General features: G+C 39.8%; 2 protein-coding genes across 2 annotated transcripts in view; one reads left to right on the forward strand and one right to left on the reverse strand.

Annotated features, from left to right (window-relative positions):
• RAPGEF3 (Rap guanine nucleotide exchange factor 3) overlaps positions 1 to 12,530 on the forward strand; it is a 142,446-nt gene extending 129,916 nt beyond the window's left edge. The window contains exons 25-27 of the mRNA XM_077483767.1: positions 1,195 to 1,249; positions 3,631 to 3,702; positions 11,112 to 12,530. Coding sequence (XP_077339893.1) covers positions 1,195 to 1,249; positions 3,631 to 3,702; positions 11,112 to 11,233 — 249 coding nt within the window. The 3' untranslated portion in view covers positions 11,234 to 12,530. The remainder of the gene's footprint in view (positions 1 to 1,194; positions 1,250 to 3,630; positions 3,703 to 11,111) is intronic.
• A 4,396-nt stretch (positions 12,531 to 16,926) lies between these two features.
• On the reverse strand, positions 16,927 to 20,072 carry LOC143984458 (uncharacterized). The gene is made up of 3 exons (XM_077484620.1): positions 19,956 to 20,072; positions 18,111 to 19,230; positions 16,927 to 17,441 (listed from the first exon to the last, which is right to left on the reverse strand). The coding sequence occupies exons 1-2, from the start codon at positions 20,051 to 20,053 to the stop codon at positions 18,153 to 18,155; spliced, it is 1,176 nt and encodes a 391-aa protein (XP_077340746.1). The 5' UTR covers positions 20,054 to 20,072; the 3' UTR covers positions 16,927 to 17,441; positions 18,111 to 18,152.
• Positions 20,073 to 20,720: the final 648 nt, after the last annotated feature.

Consider the following 20,720-nt stretch of genomic DNA (forward strand, 5'->3'; position numbering starts at 1 on the left):
CTCAATAAACTGTAGCTCCCCAGTGTTGGTAGCACTCATGTAGCCTCAGGCCATGACACTCTTTCCACCATGTTTGACTGTAGGCAAGACATGCTTGTCTTAGTACTCCTTACTTGGTTGCCACCACACACCCTTCACACCATCTGAACTTTATCTTGGTCTCATCAGACCACAGGACGTAGTTCCAGTAATCCATGTCCTTAGTCTGCTTGTTTTCAGCTAACCGTTTGCAGGCTTTCTTGTGCATCATCTTTAGTAGAGGCTTCCTTCTGGGATGACAGCTATGCAGACCATTTTGATGCAGTGTGCGGCGTATGGTCTAGGCACTGACAGGCTGACCCCCCCCCCCCCACCCCTTCAACCTCTGCAGCAATATTGGCAGCGCTCATACTTCTATTTCTCAAAGACAACCTCTGGATATGACACTGAGCACGTGCACTCAACTTCTTTGGCCGACCATGGCGAGGCCTGTTCTGAGTGGAATCTGTCCTGTTAAACCACTGTATGGTCTTGGCCACTGTGCTGAAGCTCAGTTTCAGGGCCTTGGCAATCTTCTTATAGCCTAGGCCATCTTTATGTACAGCAACAATTGTTTTTTTATATCCTGAGAGAGTTCTTTGCCATGAGGTGCCATGTTGAACTTCCAATGACCAGTATGAGAGAGTGAGAGCGATAACATCAAATTTAACACACCCGCTCCCCATTTACACCTGAGACCTTGTCACATTAATGAGTCACATGACACCGGGGAGGGAAAATGACCAATTGGGCCCAATTTGGACGTATTCACTTAGGGGTGTACTCACTTTTGTTGCCGATGGTTTAGACATTAATGGCTGTGTGTTGAGTTATTTTGAGGGGACAGCAAATTTACACTGTTATACAAGCTGTGCACTCTCTACTTTACATTGTAGCAAAGTGTCATTTATACAGTGTTGTCACATGAAAAGATAGAATAAAATATTTACAAAAATTTGAGCGGTGTACTCAACTTTGTAAGATACTGTATTTTAAGGCTGTTTTCTGTTATTTTCTATGAGATAAAATAGTAATTTTGTGAGATACTGTACATACATACAGTGTGTGTATATATATATATATATATATATATATATATATATATATATAATTTTTTTTAACGCTAAAGTATCTCTAATTCAATTAACATCCATTTATTATTTTTACCTTTTGTAGCGCATGATTTCAAAGACCATACGGATATTTCACAGTTATCGAAGCCAGAGCTACAGTAAGTACAATTGGTTAGGAATACAGTGCTGAATGTATTCAAGAAAAAGGTTCAAATGACTAAGGGTGACACCATTCCTGCTATTTATACCACACTTCAAATTTACCTTTATTTTTTATTTTTTTTAAATGACATAAAAAAACGTTTCTAATTGTATTTCTCTAACCATATTTCAATGTACAGCCACAGTAAATTTTGGAGCTTAAATGGGCAATCCAATATAATAGAACATATACAAAGTATACAATATGATAGCACATATACAATACAAAGTGGTATTCCCAACTGCTAATGTGTTTCCCTGAAAATAAGACCTACCCTGAAAATAAGCCCTACTGTGATTTTCAGGGAGGGCTTCAATATAAGCCCTTCCCCGAAAATAATCCCTAGTTTGTAAGGGTTGTGAAGTCCTAAAATGCACTGTATTACAGTGTTGTTTGGTCTAGACTGTGTAGGGTTCTGTGGTCTGTTTGTGGTAAATACCTTTGTTGCAGCTCCGCTCAGCATTCAGCTGATCCCCCGCTGCTCTCCTCCTCTTCTACCAGCTGTCAGTGGGGGATCTCGGCCCCCCTCTGCAGTGCTCGAAACGGGGAAGACCGATCAGGTGGGTCATGCGCCGAGCAGTGCTCAGCTGATCCCCCGCTTCTCTCCTCCTCTTCTGCCAGCTGTCACTGGGCCCTCCCTCGGCAGTGCTCAGAGTGGGGAAGACCAATCAGGCGGGTCATGGAAGTGCCGAGCGGTGGTCAGCTGATCCCCTGCTGCTTTCCTCTTCTGTCAGCTGTCAGCAAGGGATCTCACCCTCCCTGCAGTGCTCGGAGAGTGGAAGACCGAATTAGGCGGGTCACGGAAGTGCCAAATCGGTGCTGTCGAAAAAGTACAGTGTTTGTCACAGGTGTACAGTTTACATTGTATAGTGCTGTGATGGAGTGCATTTTAGGATTTTACAGTATTTATTAACTCAGTTCCACTGGCCACTGTGGATTCCTGACAGGCAGGCAGGGAGGGAGATGGGGAGAGAAGATAGCACATGGAAAGCCCTACCCTGAAAATAAGCCCTACTGGGTCTTTTTTTTCCAAAATTCATATAAGACCCAGGCTTATTTTCGGGGAAAACGGTAGCTGTCAAACCATACAACCATGTGTCCTTGTCTGTTGTAAAAAAACATCAACAATCAAGGATACATGGTTATAGGGTTTGACAGCTAGTAACTGGTAACACTTTGTATTATGTATGTGCTGTACATTGAAATATTGTTGAAGTACAATTACTAAGGTTTTTATGTGATTTTTAAAAAGAAAAAAATCAGTATATATATATATATATATATATATATATATATATATATATATATATATATATATATATATATATTAACCACTTCAATACCAGGCACTTAAACACCTTCCTGCCCAGACCAATTTTCAGCTTTCAGCGCTGTCGCACTTTGAATGACAATTGTGCGTGCATGCTATACTGTACCCAAATGAAATTTTTATCATTTTGTTCCCACAAATAGAGCTTTCTTTTGGTGGTATTTGATCACCTCTACGGTTTTTATTTTTTGCTAAACAAATAAGAAAATAAAGAAAATTTTGAAAAAAAATATGTTTTTTTTTGTTTCAGTTTCAAAACTTTGTAAATAAGTAAGTTTTCTCCTTCACTGATGGGCACTGATGAGGTGGCACCAATGAAGTGGCACTGATGAGGTGGCATTGATGGACACTGATATGTGGCACTTATAGGCGGCACTGATAGGCAGCACTGATGGACGACACGGATGGGCACTGATAGGTAGCACAAATTGGCACTGATAGCTGGCACGGATTGGCATGGATAGGCGGTACGGATGGGCATGGATAGGCAGCACAGATGGGCATGGATAGGTGGCACAGATGGGCATGGATAGGCAGCACAGATGGGCACAGAACTTGTAAATCTGTATTTACATCCTATCCTATATATTATTCAAAAATAATTGCAATATACGATTTCACTGGTGGAGGATACATCCTTCCAGTTTGGAGTTCAGCTTAAAGCATGTTCCACCATGGAAATCCCACTCCCAACAGAATAATCATATCTCCCCAGTGTCTGCCCACACCATGCACTTAGCTCCTGTTATCAATGCCAGGCAGTTTAGTATACTGTGCATTTATAAAAAAAAAAAGAGGAGGACTGCTATCTATGACAGTCCTTTGCACACATATGAAAATGTTAACATAAATAATTATGGTACATTTTAAATTTGGAAATCTTACCTCTTATGTACTGTGAAGGTACCATCCCATGTATCAGCCACAGTATGTACCAGTTAAAATCTGTGTTTCTAAATACGCAAAAGATAAAGTCATGGTTTTCTTTTCTTTACCCATTTATACAGTTCCTCTGTCGCCACTTCGATCTCGGCCTCTTCATCTCCTTGAGGATGCTGCTGCAGTCCGGATGTCGGCATGTACGTTTACAGAATTTAACTTTTTTTTATCAAATATAATCATAACTTATTATAAGGATAACATGTTTTAGTATAGCAGCAAACAATGATACACACAATCATTATGAAAGCTGTTGATGCTTGTGCTTCAAAAATTATTTTACAGTAAAAATATAATTTACCTGCAATGGTCTAATGGAGTTTCATTTAATGAGGTGGAGATCCTTGAGCTTTAGCTGGTGTTTTAAAGGGATCGTGACTGTTTTGGTAAATGCATACCTCCCAACATTTTGGGATTGTAATGAGGAACACCTACTATCAAAAGTATGTAGGCATAGGACATGCCTGCTGCCACACCCCCTTAAAGAAGAATTTACCAAAAAAAAAAAGGTTAATTAAATCCACAAGGGCTTTTTTTTTACCACTACTATTCCTTTATGTAGCACTGACCCCCGAAGAAGCTGCTGGTTTTGATTGGGCCTGCACTCTACCTAGAAACCCCACTAACTTGACTCAATCCCCTTGGCATAGCTGTGGTGCAATGTATTACAGTACAATATAAAACAATGCAAAGTACCTGTATTGTACCCTCAGGATCCACTGGCTCCACCTGGTGGGGAAAAAATATGCCACACAACTGGAAACTTAACCAGAAATATTGTTTTCTGTAAAATATTTCGACAGGTGATTACAGTAATTGTGCTGTCATCCCAACACAAGACGACAGCACAATATATTTCAATATAACAGATGTATGTAAATATATTTGTATGAACCTGGGAGCTCCCCCTGCTTTAAAGGCTATACGTGAGGCCCCACTTAAAGTACTTTAATCCGGGGTCTTCTTTTCTTTGCTAGCTAAAGTCACTCCTTTGTATTTGTAATCCAAAATTCATCTAGGATTAAGCTGAAATGCTCCTGGTGTAACTCCAGTAACTTATTTACATGCGCTGAGGCGCCAAAAAGTAAATAGGCCTTAAGCCTGCTCAGTGTCAGTGGCTCTGCTACGCCTCCGTGGAACTGCAGATTACAATGAGGCCTGTATGCGAGTCTAACTGCGTGCAAAAGTTAACAAACGGTGGGCCCTAACCCGCTCATCAACTGGATCAGAGTTCCACGTGATCACTTTGGTCCAGTGACTGTAGCTTGTCTTTCCGTCAGCTGGGCCAGATGCTCTGTATTGCTCCGCTAAATCGATCCGGTTCTCTGATTCTCCGCTGAATGTCTTTGGACCTTCTCAATCCAGCCACCGTCTCTTAGGCTCCGTCAAGTCACCTCACAAATACAAACAGGCTGGCGCTCCGCAATAGCTATTGGCCGCTATCTCTCGGGACACCCCTCCACAGATCCGCACAGGCAGGTAACGTGGTCCCAAGAGAGCCAAAATGGCTGCTCCAGACCCTTTTATTCCCTACCCAGCATGTACTGTGAGAGTGTTCATGGGTGGGTCACACGGACTCCTGGGTAACAAGGTCAACCTTCAGAATCCAAACAAAACAGTCACTTCATGTACAAGTCTTTAGGTTGTTCTGAGGCAATGAATAAACAGGTGCGTTACCCATATTTGGTCACTAGATGGCTCTAGTACGAAACCACAGTAATGTCCATATACCTTACATTGAAGCATGTATAATCACATCAATAAACAAGGATGTCAGCACTACATTTATAATGGCATTTTATATACAACTATATAGATCAGACCAAAATGAGGGACAGATGAGGAGGAAAGAGGGACAGAGGGACAATGTTCGAAATCAGGGACAGGTGGGAGCTATGGGTAATTGGGTCAGGAAAACAACTACAGTACTTGTCATCTCTGAGCTGCTTCCTGAACTCAACATATGGCCTTATGGTAGAATTTATACTTTTTATATAATTGTTAGTAATGAAGTGCACACACAAAGGGTAAATATGTAATGATAAAGTTATTACAATTAGAGGCATATGTCTAAGCACTTGAAAAAAATCCAGACTGCATTAAAACATACTTTATGTATAAATCACTTTTTACTCTGGTTTCAAGCTGAACGCAAGGCATACTGTATATTAAAACTACTGGTTAATGCAGTTATATATTCATTAAATATTCAACATAAAATGCTTTTCACATCCAGTCTACTGTAGAAAATATGAGGGGAGATCAAATAGCTCACAGAATAGCGTAGAAGCAATATAAAATCAAATGATATCAACCAATTTTCAAGACTTGAAAGCATTTTTCAAACAGACCTGAAGGGTCCAGGCATACTAGGCTTTTTCTCCTGCCTGTAGAAGCAGCTGAATGTTATCCTATGGGTCCATGCACATTAGGGAGTTTAGAGGCGTATTTCAAGAGGAAATCCATCACCATCGTGCTTGAGAGTTTTCAGACAGAAAAAACACGAAATGCTCATAAACGCGCCTGAATGCGGTGTTTAGGAGTGTTTGGCATTTTCAAATGTACATTGATTATATTATAAAATAAGCAAAGGGGAATGTTTTGAAAAAACAAAAAGGCTCAAGCCCCATACACACGATCAGATTTTCTGCTGATTTTTGACTTCAGATTTACCAAAACCATGTAGTGCAAGGCCTGCCTGAGTGCATGCAAATTGAAACATTTTATATGGTTTTGGTAAATCTGAAGGCAAAAAAATCAGCAGAAAATCTGATAGTGTGTCTGGGGCTTTATAATAGCTAATACCCATAAACTCTCCTAAACACTAGTACAATATGAACAACTATGACGCTGCCTTTTCTGCCAATGGTTTTGTCATATTTTTTTTTTTCTGCTCCTCGTTTGCATGGACCCCTGGTTCACACCAGTGTGATTTATCATGCGATTTGACAGTTCAAAATCGCATACCCAGTAGCACCCCATGGCCAGCAATGGAACCATTCAAGTCATTGCGACTCTTTTTTTTTTATTTCATTTAAACATCTCTTAAATGAATGAAAATCGGAGATCACACTGATCTACAGCTTTGAAATCACGCTGAAGTAGTTGCATTGGTGTGAACCAGGGCTAGGCTTGGATCCCATTTAACACCTGGATCTTGGTCCTCATAATTACAGAAAACATTACTTCATTGCAATCAGAAAATTTTCTTTCAGCAGAGATAACATTCAGAAGGCACAGAACATTAGCTAGCTGAACATTTCCAACGCATTTGACTCACTACAAACACAGTTACATAGTAGGCGAGGTTGAAAAAATACACAAGTCCAACCTATGTGTGTGATTATATGTCAGCATTACATTGTATATCCCTGTATGTTGTGGTCATTCAGGTGCTTATGTGTTTTTTGAAACTAACGATGCTCCCCGCTGAGACCATCGCCTGTGTAAGGGAAGTTAAACCTCTTTTCTTCTAATTTTAATGAGTGGCCACGTGTCTTGTTGAACTCCCTTCCACAAAAAAGTTTTATCCCTATTGTGAGGTCACCAGTACAGTATTTGTCAATTTAAATCCCCTCTCAAGCATCTCTTCAACTCTTCTCCAGAGAGAATAAGTTCAGTGCTCGCAACCTTTCCTCATATCTAATATTCTCCAGACCCTTTATTAGCTTTGTTGCCCTTCTTTGTAGTCGCTCCATTTCCAGTACATCCTTCTTGAGGACTGGTGCCCAGAACTGGACAGCATACTCCAGGTGCAGCCGGACCAGAGTCTTGTAAAGCGGGAGAATTATCGGTTTATCTCTGGAGTTGATCCCCTTTTTTAATGCATGCCAATATTCTGTTTGCTTTTTTAGCAGCAGCTTGGCATTGGATGCCATTGCTGAGCCTAACATCTACTAGGACCCCCAGGTCCTTTTCCATCCTAAATTCCCCCAGAGGTTCTCCCCCCAGTGTATATATTACATTCATATTTTTGCCACCCACATGCATTATTTTACATTTTTCTATGTTAAACCTCATTTGCCAAGTAGCTGCCCACTCCATAAATGGCATTTTTAAACAGCAATATCTCCTTGTGTGCAGCTCATATATTTGGTTCCACCAGATAGCAGGTAAATGCTTACTGGATTCCTGACAGATGCATAGCTATGTGACAAGTAAATTATGGGAGCCACACATAACCAAAAACACTTTTTAAAAGGAGGTCCTCTATGTATGCTTTTCTGTATCTATAGCAAGAAGGTAATCCTTTCTAAGGGGACACAAATACCATTAAATACCTGGCAGATGCTCTAATCCTTCCCCTTTTAAAAAATATTCTCCTATACAGTGCCTTGAAAAAGTATTCATACCCCTTGAAATTTTCCACATTTTGTCACGTTACAGTCACAAATATAAATGTATTTTATTGGGATTTTATACGATAGACCAAAACAAAGTGGCACATAATTGTGAAGGGGAAGGAAAATTATAAATGGTTTTCAATTTTTTTTAAAAACAAATACAGTATCTGAAAAGTGTGGCGTGCATTTGTGTTCAGCGCCCTTTACTCTGATACCCATATCTAAAATCTAGAGGAACCAATTGCCTTCAGAAGTCACCTAATTAGTAAATAGAGTCCACCTGTAATTTAAAATACAGCAGTTCTATGAAGCCCTCAGGAGGTTTGTTAGAGAACCTCAGTGAACAAACAGCATCAAGAAGGCCAAGGAACACACCAGACAGGTCTGGGATAAAGTTGTGGAAAAGTTTAAAGCAGGGTTAGGTTATTAAAAAAAAAAAAAATATCCCCAGCTTTGAACATCCCACGGAGCAGTCTTAAATCCATCACTTGAAAATGGAAAGAGTATGGCACAACTGCAAATCTACCAAATCATGGCCGTCCACCAAAACTGACAGGCGGGCAAGGAGAGCATTAATCTGGGAAGCAGTCAAGAGGCCCGTGGTAACTCTGGAGGAGCTGCAGAGATCCACAGGACAACTATTAGTTGTACACTCCACAAATCTGGCCTTTATGGAGGAATGGCAAGAGGAAAGCCATTGTTGAAAGAAAGCCATAAGAAGTCCAGTTTTCAGTTTCCGAGAAGACACGTGGGGGACATGGCAAACATGTGGAAGAAGGTGCTCTGGTCAGATGAGACCAATATTTCTTCAGTAGGGACAGGGAAGCTGGTTGAGCCAAATACAGGGCAATCTTGAAAGAAAGCCTGTTACAAGGCTCATGTATAAGGTGAAGTCTACAGGCTTAGAAATATTAGTTTGTAAATGGCTATGCAGTGGAATAACGTCCTTACAGGATGTCTCTAATTTACAAGCCGACCTCAATGCACCGTCTAATTGGGCGACTATGTGGCAGATGAGGTTTAATGTTGGATAAATGTAAAGTTATGCACTTGGGGGCTAAGAATATGCATGCATCATACATACTAGGGGAATGCTGGAGAAGGTTCTGGTAGATCATAAGCTCAATAATAGCATGCAATACCAAGCTGCAGTTTCCAAAGCTGAGAGAGAGAGAGGGAGAATTTTGCCCCTATACAAATCATTAGTAAGACCTCATCTGGAAAATGCAGTTCAGTTTTGGGCACCAGTTCTCAAAAAGGATATCGGGGAACTGGAAAAAGGGCAACCAAACTGATAAGAGGCACGGAGGAGCTCCGCTATGAGGAAAGATTAGAGGAACTGAATTTATTCACTCTTGAGAAGAGGAGATTAGGGGGGGGGGGGAGATATAATCACCATGTATAAATATATGAGGGGTCCATAAAGTGAACTTGGTGTTGAGTTATTCACGTTACGGTCAACACTGAGGACAAGGGGGCATGCTTTATGTCTAGAGGAAAAGAGATTTCATCTCCAAATACGAAAAGGTTTCTTCACAATAAGAGCTTTGAAAATGTGGAATAGACTCCCTCTAGTGGTGGTTCTGGCCAGCTTAGTAGATTGCTTTAAGAAAGGGCTATATTCTTTCCTAAATTTAAATAATATAACTGGGTACTAACATTTATAGGTAAAATTGATTCAGGGAAAATTTGATTGCCTCTCTGGGATCAGGAAGGATTTATTTTCCCTGCTGTAGCAAATTGGATCCAGCTTTTCTGGGTTTTTTTGCGCCTTCCTTTGGATCAACTTTGGGTATAGGATTGGGTATGTGGGATTGTAAGATATTTTTTATTTTATTTTTATTTTTTTATGGTTGAACTAGATGGACTTATGTCTTTTTTCAACCCAACTATGTCATCTATGTAACTCTAACTAGGTTAGAGTCTGCAAAAGACTTGAGCCTGGGGCAGAGGTTTACCTTCCAGCAGGGCAACGACCCTAAACATACAGCCAGAGTTACAATGGAATGGTTTAGATCAGGGATATGCAATTAGCGGACCTCCAGCTGTTGCAGAACTACAAGTACCATGAGGCATAGCAAAACTCTCACAGCCACAAGCATGACACCCAGAGGCAGAGGCATGATGGGACTTGTAGTTTTGCAACAGCTAGAGGTCCACTAATTGCATATCTCTGGTTTAGAGCAAAGCATATTCATGTGTTAGAATGGGCCCAGTCAAATTCCAGTCCTAAATCCAATTGAGAATCTGTGGTATGTCTTAAAAATTGATGTTCACGGATGTTCTCCATCCAATCTGACAGAGCTGGACCTATTTTGCAAGGAAGAACATCACTCTACATGCGCAAAGCTAGTAGACACATATCCAAAAAGACTTTATTTATTAATTGCAGTGAAAGGTGGTTCTACAAAGTATTAACTCGGGGACTGAATACGAATGCACACCACACTTTTCACATATTTATTTGTAAAAAATGTTGAAAACCATTTATCATTTTCCTTCCACTTCAATTATGTGCCACTTTGTGTTGATCTATCACATAAAATCCCAATAAACTACATTTACATTTTTAGTTGTAACACGACAGAATGTGGAACATTCAAGGGCGATGAATACTTTTTCAAGGCACTGTATGGCTCTGTTGGGGAAAAATTCCCCTTACTCTTAAACCCCATACACACTATCAGATTTTCTGATGATTTTTTTCCTTCAGATTTACCAAAACCATATAATATGAGGTCAAACCTTAGGAGTTTCAATTTGTAGGCAATCAGGCAGGTCCTTGCACTACATGGTTTTGGTAAATCTGAAGACAAAAATCAGCAGAAAATCTGATAGTGTGTATGGGGCTTTACACATTGCAACAGACACCAAAACAGGAAGTGAAGGGAAATCTTTTAGGAGGAGCGGTTACACATCAACCGCATTTCTAACACTGCCCACTCTATCCAAAACTGAAAATAAAGTTGGAAATTTCTCACGGTCTATAATTAATGGGACACATCTGCTGGGCTACGTGGCTAGTCAAAGTCTAGTTGTAAAAAAATTGCTAGTCCATAACGTTTGCAGCGTCTCTTAAAACTTCAAATCTGCAGTATAAAATAACCAAAACATGGTGTCATAGCTATTACAAGAATTTTTAATTTAATCCTTTCAAAATAGTTTGGTGTATTAAACGAACAATTTTGCTTTGTTCTTTATTACAGGTTCAGAATATTCAGTGAACTTTAGAAGTCCGGCAGCTACATGGGCTTATATCCAGCGCATGAAGGTCATTGACAATCAGAAGCGGTTATTGGAGCTGTCCCGCAGCCTTGAACCGTCCTGAAATATTGGAAGTCTTCTGAGGAGATGCACTTGGATACAGGCTTTCTCCAATCAAGTTCCTTGTAATCCCTGTATCAGGGGCTCAGGTCATTGGTGGCCAATAGCCAGTCCAACATTTGGACTCTATGCTTTTGGAACAAACATACTGCTTAAGATCCGTATTTAAGCCGATGCTCTATCCCATCTTCTAATGACGGATGTTACAAGCTTATTGACATTGTGACTTACCTTCACATTACTGTGGGACCTATAGTGTCAAATATTGGATGCCTTTCTTGCTCATGTAAAGTGTTTTGTAGTGGCCATAATATATATATATATATATTGACTTTATTATATGCCATCTAATACTGTGCCAAAGGATCTCCTGGATCAATATTGAAAATACTATTATGGATAATGAGAAAATTAACAGATATTTTAATAGACTGCGGGCTACTTAGGAACACTGGATATTGGTAGGAGTCGGTCAGTGCAGCTATTGGTCCTTAATAAAAAAAAAAATATATACATATATTTTTTTTTTTTTAATAAAATGTAAAAGCTTGTTCAACCGTTCCAATTTGTTCTACCGGAAAGGCTTGTTGCATGAAAAAGTAGCAACTAAAAAATAAAGTGCTGTTAATATAAACAGCAAACATTCATTATATTGCAGCTTAACAATTCAAGGATTGGAAAGAGCAAGGTAAGGAATTGTCGGCCAACAAACACGAACGTAATGACGTACTACGAGCCGATAAAGAGGAAGTTCAATTGTTAGGCGCCACCCATTGGGCTTCTTCTGCTAATTTCATGTTAGTAGAGGCTTGGTGACTGTTGAGTCTCGCTTTTCATTTACTTTCTAAAACAGCCGTTCGTCAACCAGCCACGTTGCAGAATCGGAGGAGATAACGTGTTATTTATTATTAGCCTTAAAGTTATTGCTTTGACCCAAGTCCAGTCCAGGAACAGGAGGATTTCTTGGACGAAAAATTGGTTGCTTTATTAATCATGACCTATTATGTCAGATGCCTTTGCTGCGGGAGCTCCAGGAGAATAATCCAAATGATTTTCAGAATTATCCTAAGAAGACAGACCTCTGCTTTCACCAACTCTTGGCATTGTTGACCCCCTATATTAAGAAGCAGGCCACATGCATGAGGCTTTTATTTTATTTTTTGGTTGAATAATGATTTGATATGGTATATTTTTGGATGCATAGAATGCACTTTTTGGTTAAGTTCTATTGGCAGATAGCATGTCTAATTTTCTTTTGTTTTACTTTTTTAATGCACAATAAAAAAAAATTGTGTAGAATACTACTTAGCTATGCGTTTTACTTAAAAATGACAGTTTGGGAGTAGGCAGTTAAAAAAAGGTTTAAAAAAAAAAAAAATACAATGTATTTGCGCTGCATTTTGAGATTTCATAATTTGGCACATCACAAATGTTAATTCTCCATTACAAACACTACTTTACAAGACCGACCGCTTCCAGGCATGCGTGTTTGTACTTTGGACTTTCATTCGACGGATTTGTGTACACACACTCGGAAAATCCGACAACAGACCATTGTCCGCAGAAAACGTATAAACCTGCCATCCAACATTTGTCCACGGAAAGTTAGCCAACACTCTGATGGAGTGTACAAAACGGCCAGATTTTCTACCAACAGGCTGTCATCATACAATTCCTATCAGAAAACCCAATTGTGCGTACAAGGCTTTAGAGCCCATAGATCAATGGATAGGTTAAGGGCAGGTGAGCCTGGATGGAGCCAACCCCCCTCCTTAAAAATGCACAGGGACACACGTGACGCCCAGCAATAGTGCAAGGGCAGTGAAAGCATCCAGGGCAACCCTGCATCCAATTGGACCAACTTTACAAACAAATGGCAACCACCCCAACCTAGAACAAGCCTTTGCAGCAAGATGCACATGGAAAGGCAATGCCCATCACAAACAAAAGACTCTTTTCTGTTTGTTTGTAATGTGCATTGCCCTTCCATGTGCATCTTGCTGCAAATATAGGTTGTAGGTTTTAAGTTGCAGTGATCTTTGTACTTACAATGACCAGTTTTATTTTTTTAAGCGTATATCCTTTATTCCGAAAGGGAAAAAAAAAAAAAAAAAAAACCTTGCTGTAACTGCTTAAAAAGTGGTAGCTGGAGCAAAGCCCCAATTTGTTAGTGTATTTAAATGCGCTAGTATATCAAACACTACCCTTCCCCCAGACTGACTACGCTGTCCAAAAGCTGCCCCATCATCCAGAGTAGGGGCACTAATAAATGGAGGTGTGTTTGTGGCTGGATCACCAAGAAAAAAATTGAACTAAAAGCAGCCACCACATCTAATGATTGGTAAGCTACATTATATTTTTATTTTTGTTTTTTTACTGCTTTAATCAGTTGATCTCTGATGATGCCACAGGTTGCTCAAAGCTTCATTAAACAATGTGTTTATCCTTGTGTAAGGCTGGGTTCACATCATTGTAAATGGGATGTTTCTCCGCATCCAATTCGCATGGCAGGAGAGTGTGACCGGCTCTCTATGGAGCCGATTCACACATCTCCGGAGCAAATTGCACGGAAGTCCTGTGGATCTTCTGGTCCGTTTCAGATGCGAATTCAGCCAAAAATTCAGGCTGGAACAAAAAAAAAAAAAAAGACCTGAAATGGTGAACAGGGATGGACTGGACCCCTGCTGTGAGCCGCTCTGTACTGGGGTTTAAACCCAGCCTCAAATCTATGAAAGGAGTAAAATTTACAAGGATATGCTGAAAAGCTGAATCATCCATGGATTACAACAGTAAACCCAACTGATACAATACATGTAACCCCAAACATTTTGCAACATTACCTTATTACAACAGAATATACACATCTTCAGCCCATCTATATGATCATCCCTACCACAATATACCTATGTAGGTAGCACTGACCTTGCAGTGCCGGTGTCTTTAACATGGAAGAACCCTTGAAATAACTTTCAATTCTCAAGGAACCCCTAATAGAACCTACTATTTTCCCTATACCAATTATACCTCTAGATTTTATTCAATACCGACCTTTGCCGCCACATTTCCATTCCCCATACCCAGACACACACGCACACCCCCTTGTGGGAGAAATGTAATTCAAATACAAGGAAATAAGTAGATTCTATTAGGTGGTGTCAGAAGTGGGATTATTGCATTGCTAAAGTTATTTATTAATTTTAGGCTCATTGCCAGCATATTGTAGTTACACTTGTCAAGCATAAATTCTGGGCGTATTGCCAGGTTATTTTTTAGTATGGGGGGGGGGGGGGGGGTGTTTTATGTGGCGCTAACTAAAATATTGCTCAATGTGTACTATCCAAAATAATGTAAATATATAAAAAAAATATATATAACAAATTCATACAGTGCATAAAAATGTGCAAAAAAGTTGCAAAACTAGTGCAAAGCAGTAAAGTGCATAAAATATAAATATGACATAATACCAATAGTAAGGTGCATCAAAAATAACAATATGACAAAATACAATCAATAAGTCCATGCAATAGTGCAAATCGTATGACGTATTTATGCCAAAAACAATCTTAAAAACTCCAGTAAGTTAAAAGTCATCCGGTGCAAAGTGCAAAAATGTAAACAGTCCACTCAGAAACATGTGCAATCCAACAGATGATGATAATCATGCAATGTGAGCAATAAGTGCAATATACACCATTCCTTCAACCTTCAGTGCTTTAAGTGCACCCCTTGTTTCCCCCAGCCTCTCACCTCTAATAAAGGTCCCCAACGACCGGATCCCGCTTGAGGGGTGGTTGGTAAGCAATCTTCCACCTCTTATGAATACAACCTCCGGGACATCAGCTATTTCCTCCAATATCCACAATCCGGTTAATATATAAGAGAATAAGGGGGCCTCCAATGAGTAGTAAAGTTAATCCACTTTATTAATAAAAATATCCACACTTACATTATAATGTAGAAATTCAAAGATATAAACAGCGGTGCTTCCGGTCTCGGCCAGAAGTAACGAACGACACCTTGACACCTCAACTGCTCCCTGACGCGTTGCGTCACATACCACATGACTTTCTCAAAGGGCCCACTTATTCTCTTATATATTAACCGGATTGTGGATATTGGAGGAAATAGCTGATGTCCCGGAGGTTGTATTTATAAGAGGTGGAAGATTGCTTACCAACCACCCCTCAAGCGTGATCCGGTCCTTAGGGACCTTTATTAGAGGTGAGAGGCTGGGGGAAACAAGGGGTGCACTTAAAGCACTGAAGGTTGAAGGAACGGTGTATATTGCACTTATTGCTCACATTGCATGATTATCATCATCTGTTGGACAGATTGCACATGCTTCTGAGTGGACTGTTTACATTTATGCACCGGATTACTTTAACTTACTGGAGTTTTTAAGATTGTTTTTTGGCATAAATACGTCATACGATTTGCACTATTGCATGGACTTATTGATTGATTCTATTTTGTCATATTGTTATTTTTGATGCACCTTACTATTGGTATCATGTCATATTGATACTTTATGCACTTTACTGCTTTGCACATTTTTATGCACTGTATGAATTTGTTATATATAATTTTTTTATTTATATATTTACATTATTTTGGATAGTACACATTGAGCAATATTTTAGTTAGCGCCACATAAAACACCCCCCGTATTTGTATTTTGAGTGTAGAGAACACTTTTATATGCGAGCAGCTTTCTATAGTTTATACCCAGTTCTTCTAGTGAGGTTGTGCGCAACAGGATTTACCCATTTTTTTTTTTTTTTTTAGTATTGCATGTTCCTCTTTTTTTCTACAGAACATTGTTGCCACATATCAAACCGTAAGCTAAATTATTAAGGATAACCCTGAAATAAGTCACAGCAAAAAGGACAAGCTGATGTAAGGGTGAGGCCCCCCTCTTTAACAACCCCTACTAATAATCACTATATCGATACCTCCCAGTACATTAGCAGTGGTCAAGGATAATAATGCTCCTTACAGGTATGGTCACTGGGAAGGATCCCCCTCCCTTCCTTACAGATAGCTTAAAAGATCTTTGGTTTCCAAGGTTTATGGAAGGCAGAAAATTGTTCAAGGAACCCCTAGCGACCTCTGGAAGAACGTTAGGGTTCCAATGAACCCTAGTTGAGAAAGGTCATTCATGTATGTATATATCTTTAAACAAGCCATAAATGAGCCATCAGCAGCACTGAAGTGGTTCATGCAATTCTCTCAGCAGTTCAGCTCAGATCCACTCTTCTAGCAGCGCCTTCTAAAAATCTTTCAAATTTTAAAAACACAGATCTTTTGTTCTGAGGTGGGGGGAGAGAGAAGAGAATCAGCGCCATCAGAATAATATGAGCCTACATATACCCTCTGTCCAGTTTAAGGCTAGGTTCACACCAGTACCGGCTATGGATCACACCAGAACGCTGTGCGTCCCTGTTCTCCGATTCAGGGATGAATCAGGGCCGAACCTTTGCCTGAATTCAGCCCTGAAACTGAGTCAAAGACGCACAGTGCAGTTTGCTCCGCAGTTATCCCGGAGATATGTGAACCATCTCCATAGAGAGAGAGACGGTTACATTCTCCAGCTATGTGAATAGGATGCAGAGAAATCCGCGCTAGGTGTGAACCCAGCCGGAAGATACATTTTATAACATTGCACATACATTTTTTTACCACCAAGTCAATACCACCTTAGGAATTAAAATTTATTGAAAATATAACAGAAACAAAGACAGACAGAAAGCATACCATGTGAAGTATTTGTATATAAATAAAACATTAAAATATTTGATTCTAAAGCAGATGATGGCATCCAGGCAAAAATTTAAAATGAAAAAAGGCATCTGTTACCATTACAGCATTTTTTGCTTGCATCCTATGACAGGGAGGAGTCAAGATGATGGCAATTATTTCACAGAAATAAACTTACAGAATCATCATAAATTAAACATGATGTATTTGTCAAGACTAAAATATGTGACGCATTTCCAACGTCCTTCTGAAAATCCTAGGTGACCGACTGTTGTCCTGCCCCTGTAGCTTCACTGCTTTGAGTCACTCAGCCAGAGCAAGTATGCAGACTGAGAAAAGTCTGCACATATCTTCATGGTCAGGGTCAAAATACCAGCCAGGCAGCTAGCAAAGTCAAAGGAGAGCTCAGGAACAGCAATCGCCGCGTTTCTCTCAGGACAAGTGTCTTGACTGTTCTAATCAAAATATCATAAAATAATTGATCAGGCAGAATAAAAATACAGCAGCTGATGTGCATTGTTTAGCTTGAAATTTACAAAATGCATGAAAAAGTTTATATAAAACCATTTTTAGTAGGGTAGGGTTAGCAACCCAGTCAGGTGTTTGATCGGCTCTATTTTCTCTGGTGACTATTGTCAAATACATTTTTTTTTTTCCTTCGGGTTGTCTCAAACAGAAATATTGTATGCAGGAACATTAGGGTTCTATTGAACCCTGGTTAAGAAAGGCTGCTAAGGTTACTCACGTTTTTATCTTTAACCAGCCATAAAATGACTCATCAGCCTCAAAGTTCACAGCAGAAGGCATTTAATCCTCCATTTCCACTGGTGACCATTGTCACTGTAACAGAAAGTGAAGGAAATGTATTTTGTCTTCCATTGGTCAAGCGTTTTAACAAATTTGTAGCCATTTCCTGTTGTGTTTACTGTAAGTGAGGTATAATCTGCCTAATGCGACAAAGAAGATAAAACATAAATAAAGAAAGAAAAAAAAAAAAAAAAAAAAAAAAAAAAAAAAGGGGGAAGAAGCACCCGACAGGGTTTTAACCCATTCCAACTCTATAAAAAGCGTTACAGATTTGTCTTTAGATATTTGATACAGCAGAAATTAGTTTTAAAACTTACAGGCAAACTACAATGTTAGAGAAGCTTAAACTTGCCCCATCACTAATTAACTCCAATCAATGGACGTTCTTCTCTTTTCTCCCACAAACTTCTACTGTAATGTCCAGGATTTAGGCTTCTAGCGGCTTCCTGGTGTGTGATGTGCAATTCCAGGCACTCATCTTGCTTATCATCTCCATTATTTTCTTCTGGATTTTCATTTGATCTTCTGCTTGGCATATGGCATTCAGCATCTTGGGTAGAGATTGGCATCTGTGCAACTTTGAAGCCCCCAAATCCATTTCTCACCACTGGCTCTATAACATCAACCCCAGAGTCTAAGCTTGTTACGTTATTAAGCTCATTTTCAAGCTGGGCTCCTTCGGAGACAGGCCTGTTTCCCATAAATATAAACCAGGCTTTTGGCTGCAAGAAATCTGGTTTTCCTAGTTGTGTGTTCTGTTTGCTGGAATCTTCTTCAGTTTTCCTTTCTAAAGTGTTGGGAAGTGAAAAGGATTCTTTTTTTCTCATGTGTCTGCTTAGAATAGACAGGCCAGCAGTGTCCCAAGTAAACTGCTGCTCACTGGAATTTTCACATAGTAGAGTACTGCTTCGGCTGAGGTCTCTCTGGGAACCTGCAGGCTGGAACTTGTCGCCATTCTTGGAGGATACATGCACTGGAGACTCCAGGGGAATCATGGAGATATCTGCATCTACTCCACTTTTCAGGGAAGAGCTACGTCTCTTGGCCTTGAGACTGAACATTGAACTTTTCTCAAATGCTGCAAAGATAGAAGCCCCAGACAACATACGCTGCAGTGTTGAATAATGTTCAGAGTCCTTACTTATTTTTCGTACAGGTTTGTCAACTTTTGAAGGGTGTGATCCTTCCTCTTCATCACTGATGCTCATTATATGACTGTCCCGAGAAAGGTGAGAAGTCAGACTTGTGCTTTTTTGGCTACTTCCAGCCGCAGTAATCGGCAATGAAAATGCCTGGGACTCTTTAGGATCATTTTGTAGGTGGCATTTTGGGTTGATTACATTCAAAGTAAAACTGGTCATAGATGTTGCCTGATCTCTCGCCAGTCTTCCGAATCTCATGGATGATGTTCGATTTGTCATTTTGAAGCCATTCCTCCTGGAAAGGATAGAAATGGTCTGTACATTAAAATGTGAAAGATACTGAATAGCGCTTAATAAATTCAAGACTGTATTGCACCATAGACCAGTGTTTCGCAACCTTTTTCCAGTCGGACACCCTTAAAAAGTATTTCCAGTCTTGAGGCACCCCAGACCGAGACTTGGTTTATGTTACTGTGCGTCACAGAACACGCGCAAATATCACACTCGTTCCTGACAGACAAATGCTTTGCTCTTTAGGGGTGCCATCAATTCTTAATGGTACCCCACACATTGGAAAACACGGGTGCTTTTTGAGCGATGCAATTTATTTATTTATTAAAAAAAAAAAAAAAAAAAAAAAAAAAGGTAGGGAACTCCTTTCCCTGCATTTTTGTGGGTAGTGAAGTTCATTGAAAAATAAAATGGAGCACTTGTGAAAAATCTAGAAAATCTTTGGACCGACTGCTCTAGACACAGACCCACAAGTCCAAATACCAGTACATCGAATAACTGCTTTGAAACTCAAACAACACCTAACAGTAAGAACAAGTAGTAATACTCTTGTTCCATTGTACCACAATCAGCACACTGTTATATATGGATGTACAAAGAATGTATTTACTGATACTCCTCTGCAGCAGCTCCTGGAATATGAATACTCTAGTTTTCAGATAGAGAACATCAACTACACAACTGCTGACATCAAGTCTACAAAGATTAGCAAATATAATTCTATGTTACCTCCAGTAGCACATCAGCAGGGCAGACACAGCCAGGAGAAGCAGAAGGATGCAGATGAGAATAGCCAGTAAGAATGCAGTGTGATGTCCAGGATCCATAGTTACTCCTCTAAAGGATAATGGGCTGTTGAAAGACAGTGCAATTGGAGTTTGTATTTACATTGAAGCAGCACACATCATATTCACACATTTCCACTTTAAAGGCCCCTTAGCCATTGGTATTGTATGTTAGCACAATGCATGGCACTTTGTGTGGTGTATAGCAGTGCCATTCATTTGGAAAAGCACTTCAATACATAAATAGTAGTGCCAAAAGACCCACACTACCAGCCATCACTATGAACATGGCATGCATTATGGTGCACTGCTTAGAAAAAATTTGAAAATGCAGGTCCAGTTACTATGTATTGGCAGGCCATTAAAAATTAAAGCAAATTGCAAAAGAATACCCTTTATACCTACCTCTCTTGCAAGCAGCATGTCCTCACTTTGTGGTCTTTTAGAGTTAAGGCTACTAGAAGGCTCTTCGGCATCTGGGAGCATCAGATTCCTGGCCCTCCTAAACGTACAGGTGGCCATAGAACACAGCAGAGGACCAGGTATCTGACCCACCGAGCAGTGCATCGGATGCGAAGGTCCTGCTCAAGACTGTATATTTTGAAAAGAGCAAAGTGAGGAATCTCCAACATCCATAGGAGGTCAGTATAAAGAATCTTCTATAACAAGTTGCTTAGAAAGTATCCAACAGTCACATTGACTATCTCAT

The sequence above is a fragment of the Lithobates pipiens genome, unplaced genomic scaffold (assembly GCF_037356315.1).
Source record: "Lithobates pipiens isolate NorthernLeopardFrog02 unplaced genomic scaffold, aLitPip1_a1.2 Scaffold_16, whole genome shotgun sequence".
NCBI classification, from domain to species: Eukaryota; Metazoa; Chordata; class Amphibia; order Anura; family Ranidae; genus Lithobates; species Lithobates pipiens.